Raw genomic sequence first — 10,273 nt, 5'->3', positions numbered from 1 at the left:
GCACTTTCGCTGCTATTTATATAGATAATTGATGCAGACATAGCCATGTTTGTCCGCTGCATGCATCACCCTTCATTTATGTCACGACACGATACGTAGCAACTCTCACGTGACCGGCGGCTACACGTGGCTCTGTTTTAGAGAGGTCAGGTAAGATGAGATAAGAGGCGGCTAAAGGTTGAGTTTGAGAATTGGTCAACTGATAGTTTCATGAGTTAACTGAGACATTTTTTTTTTAAATAATGTAAGTAACACATTTTTTTCTTACAAATTTGATAAATTATTTATTTCGTGTAAAAAAATATTATTTTATTATTTTATTTTAGTTAAAAGTTAAAAGTTTAATCTATTTTAACTTTATTTAAGGAAATTTGTCAACTTTACTAAAAAATAATTTTCTTTTTTTAAAATACTTACAAATTAAACTAATTTTTTATTGCATTTATAAAAGTTTTTTTTTCATTTTTTTTTCAATCTAGATCCGACGGCTATCTAATACTTCTCTAGTTCCGTTCTTATCTATTTAATTCATATGTATCAAAAAACCATTGCCAGCCTTTGAAAATTACAAGGTCAGTTTATGTTAGCACCCAACTCATCCCTGTTCATTGAATTTAGTTCTAAAAGATAAAGCGATCACTTATTTTTCAATCGCACGACTTGAATTTTAATTTTGAAAACCTAGAACAATAAATATAAAAATTCACGAATTATTTTATTCAACTAATTTTCCTGTTAACGAGAACACAACATACTATAATTAGGACCCTTTTTACTAGTTTAATTATGTTTTGAATACCAAATAATTTTTGAGAATTTTTGAGAATTTTTGATTAAACTTTTAATAAATTTTTGTGGTTGATCCGTCTTTAAAATTTTGATTGAGTGTTAGAGTTAAATGATGTTGTTAACTTTATGATATGATAGTTATCTTGTATTGTCACTTTTTTTAATGTCCTCACAACATATTTTCTTACAAAAAATAATGATGATGAGTTCCTGTCCAAATATTTACTGTATTTATCCTTTTTTTTAACTTAAGTAAAATTATAAAATTACAGATAAGAAATTAAAATATATATAAAAATATAAAATATAAAATTTGTAATTACAAAATTATGAAATTATGAAATAAAAAATTATAAAAATTTTTGAAAAATATAAAATTACAAAAATTAACGAATTACAAAATTATAAAAACATATAATTTTATTATTACGAAATTATAAGATATATAAATATAAAATCATTAAATTATAAAATTACAAAATTACAAAATTAAAAAATTGTGAAATTGTGAAAATACAAAATTATCAAATTGTGAAATTATGAAAATACAAAATTATCAAATTGTAAATTTTTTAATTTTGATTATTTGTAATTTTATAATTTTATAGTTATATATTTAATACTTTTGTAATTTATATTTTGAAATTTATAATTTATATGAAATTTAAAAATTATTTTCGTTAAATGCAGTAAATATTTGGAAAATATGTCATCATCACAATTTTTTGTAACAAAATATTATGTGACGACATTTAAGGAGAGTGACGGTGCAAAATAACTGTCACAACACAATATCAATAGAAACATTTGACTATAAAAATTCAATTGAAAAGTTTTAAAATATGAAAGCTCAATAGATCACAAAAATTTATTAGAGACTGAGTTAACAATTCTCAAATTTATCATACTCAAACCATAATTAAACAATTAAACCTAATCATTGTAATCACATGCTCTAATGTGATAATATTTCATTATTACCTTTATTTATCGGTATATAAGTTAAAGTTAAAAAATAATGGATTTTTTCTTTGAGGTAGGAATGTCAAAACGGTTGAGCCTAATCCATTTGAGTCCGACCCATTTTTGGATTGCTAATAGGCGGGCTCACGGATTAGTAGGTTGAGAATAGAGATGGTAAATAAATCCGTCTCCGTGGGTATTGCTCGAACCCGTTCCCGTTTTGACGGGGAAACCCCGCATTGACCGGGTATGTATATGGGTATGGGAAATCCCCGATTTTTTCAATTGGGTATGGGAATGGGGATGAGGATAAATATATTCCCGCCATAATAATCGTCCCTGCCATATCTACATCCTCATTTAAATTATTAAAATATTCACAATTAATTAAGTAACCATATATATATATATATATATATATATATATATATATATATATATATATATTCTTTCTATTTTTTATTTCTTCTAAATATTTGGTTTGTGACGAAACTCATTCGTATCTCCAATATATATTTTTATCTTATCATAACATTTATGTAATTATGTTAAAATGATGTATGTCAATTAAAAAAACATTATGTCTAACATTTGAATATTTCTATTATTTTTTAATATTTTTATTTATTGCATATTTTCTTTTCACATGAGAATGTTTACTACTCTCAATTTAAGTGTTTAATAACATAAACATTTCATTTACTAGGTAATATAAAAAAAAATCTTTACTTATTATTAATAATTTTTGTTTCATTTGAAGAACTCTTTCATTTCGTTAAAATAATTTTTGTTATTTCTCAACCATTGAGTATATATGTTGATATTTGAAAAGTTTTCTTAGATATCTAAGATATTTTTCGTCTTATCATACCCTTAATTATACATTTGTTTTTCTTTGTGCAATTCCTTTCGATAGTCTCCAAAAATTGTTTATAAGACACACATTTATTAATTTTTTAATATTTTTATTTTTGTTTATTTTCATCATGTAGAATACTATTTCGATAAATTTTATCTAATTATTTTTTATTTTCAAACTCATTACAATCATACTTTAATTTTTTTCACTATAATTGTATAAATAATTTGTATTTACTACAATATAAAAAACTAATGTAATTGCCATGAATATTCTTTTATCACCATCCAACATAAATTGGAGTTTAAAATATACGAGATCTATCATAAAATTTTATTATGTTTATTATTTGTTCTTTGCGTCATTTTTTTTTATCAACCATTGAATATATATATTGATATTTGAAAAGTTTTCTTAGATCTCTGAGATATTTTTTATCTTATCATACCCTTAATTATATATTTGTTTTCTTTTGTGTGATTCCTTCCAATAGTCTCCAAATTGTTTATAAGACACACATTTATTAATTTTTTAATATTTTTATTTTTTGTTTATTTTCATCATGTAGAATACTATTTTGATAAATTTTATCTAATTATTTTTTATTTTAACTCATTACAATCATACTTTAATTTTTTTTCATTATAATTGTATAAATAATTTTTATTTACTACAATATAAATATTTAATGTAATTGCCATGAATATTTTTTTACTACCATCCAACATATATTGTGGTTCAAAAGATACAAGATCTATATTAAAATTTTATTATTATATTTATTATTTGTTCTTTGCGTCATTTTAATCAAGTGATGTACTATAACTTTTATTAGTGTATAAAAAATATATTCATTATAATTTAAAAAATTGAAGTAAACAAACATTTAAAATATATTTTAATTTAAATATTTTTTCTTTTTATATTTTTTTAAAAATATTTTTTTCCTTTTATATTTTTTTAAAATATTTTTAAAATTTATCAACTAGGTTTCATTAATGTTTGCAAATTTAATAGATGTTTTGATTCTCATGAAATTTTATTTGGTATTCTAATCTAAAATGTAAACAATTATAATTTATTTCAAAGTATTTGATATCGAGGAAACAACCATACTCCTAATATTGAATATTTGATAATGTTATGTTTTCTTTACTGTAATTTTTTATTATCTTATAAAAATTAATTAAAATTAACATTAAAGTAGTAAGAAAACGGGTACAGGTATGGGTACGAGATTATACCCGTTACCAGGTGGGGATGGGGATGAGACAAAAGTTTAATACCCGTTGGGTTTGGGTATGGGGATGGCGATGAATTTTTTTTATGGGGATGGGTATGGGATAGTGAAATCCGTCTCCGTCCCGTCTCGTTGTCATCCCTAGTTGAAAAGTTAGACCTGTCCTGTCAATTGGTGGGTTGGCGAGCTGTCTAGCCTCTTCCTTTTTTTTTTTTTTGTCATTTACTGAATTAAAAAAAAAAAAAGAGTGAAATGCAACTTCGAATCGATAAAAGAGCTTGAGACTTCTTCAACAAGGATGGGAATAATTAAAACTACAACAAGGATGGGAATAATTAAAACTATTAAAAGTAGTGGAGCTACTCTTATATAATGAATACAAAATGTAAAATTATTGAAAGTAGTGCAATTACGGTTATAAAAGGAATACAAAATGTTACTTTAAATATGGTTTCCTAGATTGGCATAAATATTCACAATGAGATTTAAGGTACTAATACTTCAAGATTGGTTCTCCATCTTCTATACCTCCCATGAAAAGTGCCCCCCACCATATTCCAAATATATATATATATATATATATATATATATATATATATATATATATATATATATATATATATATATATATATATATATATATATATATAATCTTTTTTTAAAACACAATCGGGTTAGCAAGTTTAGCTAAATAATCTAACAAAGTAAATAGCTGTCTAATATTTTTTGTGATTGGTGAGAACTATCAGATTCAACTTATTTTTCAAACATTGCAGCAGGTATGAAGCATTGAAATTAAATTTTTTTTTAAACAAATTGATTTGATATTAATTTTCTTATTTAATTATGAGTGCGTTACAAATTAGATTCATAAATCAAATTAAAATAAGGGTTAATACGTTTTTAGTTCCTGAACTTTGATCCAAAATTGGAATTCGTCCATGAAACTTCAATCTATTTTAGTCCCTAAACTTTAAAAATTAATGAATATAGTCATTTTAACTCAATTAAGTTAACTTTTTTTGAGATGTTGAACATATTTCTCAGTAGATATTGAACCAGGAATGTGTCAAACAATGTAAAAAACTCTAATACTAACATGAAAATCGTTCTACACGTCAAAAAAAATTAACATAATTGGGTTAAAATGACTATATTCATTCATTTCTAAAGTTTAGGGACTAAAATGTATCGAAGTTTCAGACAGGGACGAATTCCAATTTTAGGTCAAAGTTCAGGGACTAAAAACATACTTAACCCTTAAAATAAATAGTATAACATTACTTCATCCAAAAGTTACACCAGTATTTAGTTAACAATGGCATGAGATTGATTATCATAAATCAGTCTGTGCAGGTGTCTTTGTTTAACTTCATGTGTTGTTATTATTGGAATGAATTCTTGCATAGCTTTTTAGTTTTTTTAAAGGTACAAACTTCACTTCTATTTATATGAGAGCCATTTATGTTTTGGAGTATGGTTGGAAGAAAGATTTTCAAAAGTTTTGATCGAAGAATTGAAAAAATATCAAGCAATTGGTTGCTTCGTTCACGGAAGTTATCAAAGATTTTCTCTGGATATCTTGCCCCATCGTTTTGCTTTGAACGTTGCATATTTCTTTTCCACAAGTCATGTGAAATATATATATATATATATATATATATATATATATATATATATATATATATATATATATATATATATATATATATATATATATATATATATATTATGATTGTCTTATGTTCTTAAAGATAATGTTAAGAAGCAGTTTCTTTCTTAAATTTTTTTATATTAGTCTCTGTTGAGCATTAAACGTACTATTTTATTATTTTAAAAATATTTTAATGTATTTTAAAATTTTAAAATTAATGAATATTAATTTATTTTAAAGAGACAATAAAGGAACAACAGAAAAAAATTAATAAAAAATTGAAATATCATACGGCTTTCTCTAGTTCACAATTTATCGATATATACATATACTTATTTTTTGGGTTCAATTTTGGTTTGTATTTTTGAAATTTTGTTCTAACCCTTAAATCTCAAAAACCATATCCTTTTGTAAGAAGACTACACAACCTCACAATTTAATTTCACTGTCAGAGAGATTTTCTAAAACAAGTGACGGGTATATAAATTCAGCATTTCTATATCATAAGAGTTACCAGTTTTTAATATGATTTCCTTTCAAATTAAAATTGACACGAAAAATCTCAAGTTAATAACATGAAAATGGGTTGGCGATCGCATTCAGCTTGATTCGCGGGTCAACCCGGCTGAGACTTCAACATGACACTGTTCCACTACTCACTCTTCCTATGTACAGTAACTTGGATTTTCTATAAACTACACTCAACAAAAATATCATTTGAACTACTTTAGAAATTAAAAGCTTTTAAGTGAAATTAAATTACTAAATTTATGGCTTTGGAATTGAAGAGACGTGGAGACAGATACGAGACAGTGAAGTAAGGCCACAGGAAAAAAAAAAAAAAAAAACAGGAACATGTGAAATAAATAGTGGAGCCCTTAACCAAAGGCTCTTGCACCAAGCACATGATCCAATCTGCCCCACCTTATCACTTTCTTCACCAATAAATAAATTAATAACGTATATACGTATGTACAACTGTAAACGTAGAGACAGAGTTATTATTATTAGACAAGAACACCAACGTAGACACAACGGGCCCATATAGACATATTCCATTATTTCTCGTCCCTCAGTTCCAACTATTTTTCTCATATATATATAAAATACACAATACATATACAAGAAAATTATTTCTAAAAAATGGTACCGACACATTATACATAACAACAACTTGCCTCCTATATTAATTAGACAACCCCTTACTCCACAAATTAATTAATTAATTAGCATCAATGCTTCCCATGGATACCATACCAATCACAGCACATTGTTGTGGAACATGGAGTTAATGTACACATTCATCTCTAGCTTCTGTTCCTGCACTTTTCCACTGCTCTCGGTGCTGTCAATTCAAGAATTAATTAATTATGAAAAGATAAGATAAGATTTTCTGTGGTTGTTTTCAAACTTGACTAATAAGATAACTCACCTAGCCCGATTGCCTCAGATCCTTTCATAATACGCAGGCGCTTGCAGGATTCCACGAACATTCTGTGAGATTAATAATGTTTGGTTAGACATATACACAGAGACAGAGACACCGAAACAACAACGTAGTCATGTCCACATGAATTCACAGAGACAGAAACATGGTAAATAAGATAAAGACTCACTCCCAGGGTACATCACCGACGAGCATCCAGTCTCCATCTTTGTCTTCGTAGGTGGGTACGTAATCAGAGCCGTTGAGAAAATCAATCAATTTGGTCTCGTTCATGAAGTCTTTCATGCCTTGGGATCCACACTTGTCAATGGTGAATGAACTGAACATTTTTGCAAGGGAATCCGACAGCTCTTGGTAGCTCTTGTACACCTTCAGATCTACCTTACGAAGATAGGGAGCACCGTCCATGCTCACCTTAACAAAAGCTGCTCCTATGTTTATGTTCCCACTGTTGCTGCTGCTACCTTTTACCCCCTCTTTGATGTTGTTACTGTTACTGTTACTGTTACTACCCTTTTGAACATTGTTGTTAACGATGTTCTTTCTGAATGACCTCACAGGAGGCCAACCCACCACTTGTGCCCTGTAACGAAAATTCACCAGAGTTAAACTGTATCATAAGAATAGCTGCATAATTTGACGGTCAAGGCACGGAAACAATTGTTAAGAGCCGTGTGGTTTGAAACTTTGAGTTTAATAATATAATAATTGGTTGTGTTGGGCACATGCTTTTGGAATTAACATTAATGTTAGGCGATGGGACAGGTGCGTGGACTATCCTTTTCCTTTTTGGCCTTTGCTGGTTTGAGTGAGAAATTGTTGGGTGGTTGAGAAAAGGTAAGATTCCATGTGTCCTGTCTTTTTCCTCTGTCTACCCGACAACGAACCATGCCATCCGCAAAAGCAATCCACCCAAAACCTCCTCCTCCATCACCCCTTACTTTTTCTTGCTTAACATCTCCACGACACTTTCCCTTTCCTCACTAACCTAATTAATTGCATCTTCACTTTCTCACCTTCCACCTTTCATTCCAAGAACCAAAAACCAATCTCCAAACCCTAATTGCTAATTCAATATAACCTAATTTCTCATTATACATGTGTTAAACCAAAAATATCATATCATATCCTCCATTAATCTTCCTTGGAAAATTCTAAACAAGACATTAAGTTACGTAACACAATCACCTCTATTCTCTATCTCGGATTAACTCAACACAATTTCCATCTCAGAGTTAGGCAATAACACGACCTTTTCATTATCTGTCTTACCAGTATTAATAACCACAGTACCAAACGAAATACCTTTTGTATTATTATTTTCCACATGCATTAATTAAGCACAAGCATACAATAATCAAATCAGTAACAAAAAGGAATAAAAAAACTGTTATGTAGCGCGAGAAATCATTCCCAGTAGTAGCATGCAGTAAAAAAATATATAAAACTGTGATTCAATTCAGTTCGGTTCATGTTATTCCAGACCATACAATAATTTTTCATGATTCGAATCAGAGATTGAAGAGGAAGGAGGAGAAACTAACTTTGCAGGTGGCTTTGCTGGGTCCTTGACAGGAGGAGGAGAAGGTGTAGTGATGTTAGCAGCAGCAGCAGCGGAAGCGTTGTTCTCTTTGGCGATTTCAGAAGAGGAAGAGGCGGAGACATTGTTTGAGGTTGAGGAAAGGTTAAGCTTCAAATCCACGCTACCGCTGGTTGTATCGGAAAACCCTCTCTTTCCGGTAAAGGAGCCGCCGGAAGTGTTTCTGATGAGCGTGGACTCGCCGTCGTTTGCACTCAGCGGCAACCCGAGTCGCAACTCGGTTTCTTCGAAATCGATCATCTTGTACTTGTCACGCTCTGCCTCCATAGCACTAGTCATCATTTAACTACTTAATTAAGTAATTAATTAATTAATTCGGATTAACCACGACACGAACAGGTTCGGAGTTCAGAGTTAGTTGGTGTTGGAACAGAGTGCGTTTGATTGGGTGCAGAAACCTAAATACTATGTTTGATGTGTGGGGAGAAGAATTGAATTGAAAGAAAGAGGGAGTGTCTGGAATAAGGTTTTGGTGATATATGATGAGAGTGTGGTGTGTTGCAGGGACATCGGGCGGTGGATATGATCCCACGTGTGAGAGATTCTGATGGTTGGATTTTGCGCTGGTTGTCGGGTGGTGACGTCATGGATGATGTCATAAAAATGGGAATAATTGAGTTTGGTTATACCCTCCTTTCATTTGTTTACAAGGCTCCACAGACACACACACCAATTATTAATCCCAGTTTGCTGAACATGGTAAAGCAGAAAAATATGTGCTGAACACAATCATTCATCATTGTCCTTTTGATCAGTAATATGTTTTTAAACTCTATGTAAGTAAAAGAAGAAAAACATAATGTGGATAATTGTGTTATCCTATCGTTTTTAAACATAATGTTGTATTTTTAATCTTAATAAAAACACTGGTTTTTGTTTCTAGTAAAGTTCGGCAAAAACGATAGCTTTTGTTTACTTTTCAAATTTAAAAAAAAATGCAGAGAATGTGAGAAATATATATATATATATATATATATATATATATATATATATATATATATATATATATATATAAAAGCAAATTAATGCATTACAGATTTTTTACTTTTACATTTAAAATAACCGATGATCTTACCATCATTTATATAACAATTCTTAATGGTGATGCCCAATGTTGTATTCTGAAAGGTCTATAAATCTTATAAATCTTAGTTTGGAATAATATGTAATATTGTATTATACTTAGGCAAATCTAAACAATTATCCGGTCTTTATCGTTTATGTTTAGTTTTATTATAAAAAAATAGACGGATGGTTAACTGAACAAGAAATCACACATAATGACTCAGACCACCTATTACACAGAATAACGAATAATGAAGAGTCGCTAATTTCAAACTTAAGAAATTACAGCGAGGCCTCCAATATCAAACTCATTGACATAGGGCTTGGACTTGGCCTAGACTCATTCAGAGCCTGAACTTTAGCCCAAAATAATAAAAAGGGCTCAGCCCATAACAAGGAAAGAATATAATTAATGACTCTATAAATACACGTGGATCCTAAGAATGTACGTTTTCATCAATTCACTAATATGAAATTTGACTTTTGAGAGTCTTTGCTGATTTGATTGTGGAAGTCTTTTTTGCAGGTAACCCCTTAAGGACCCAAACCGCCAACATTAGGAGAAGACACATTCAAGCCAAGGAATAACCAGTCTAAGAAGTCAATGATTAAGGTAAGATATGATCTGTGTTCCCTGAGATATTGTTTCTGTAGAA

General features: G+C 29.2%; 1 protein-coding gene across 1 annotated transcript; it reads right to left on the bottom strand.

Moving 5' to 3' along the window:
• Positions 1–6,478: 6,478 nt before the first annotated feature.
• LOC114188000 (auxin-responsive protein IAA16-like) lies at positions 6,479–9,007 on the bottom strand. Its single transcript, XM_028076474.2, has 4 exons — positions 8,497–9,007; positions 7,122–7,535; positions 6,938–6,999; positions 6,479–6,850 (listed from the first exon to the last, which is right to left on the bottom strand). The coding sequence occupies exons 1-4, from the start codon at positions 8,832–8,834 to the stop codon at positions 6,813–6,815; spliced, it is 852 nt and encodes a 283-aa protein (XP_027932275.1). The 5' UTR covers positions 8,835–9,007; the 3' UTR covers positions 6,479–6,812.
• Positions 9,008–10,273: the final 1,266 nt, after the last annotated feature.

The sequence above is a fragment of the Vigna unguiculata genome, chromosome 6, assembly GCF_037176805.1.
Source record: "Vigna unguiculata cultivar grain cowpea cultivar isolate G323 ecotype 2 chromosome 6, ASM3717680v1, whole genome shotgun sequence".
NCBI classification, from domain to species: domain Eukaryota; kingdom Viridiplantae; phylum Streptophyta; class Magnoliopsida; order Fabales; family Fabaceae; genus Vigna; species Vigna unguiculata.
This window is presented reverse-complemented; position numbering and strand designations above follow the sequence as displayed.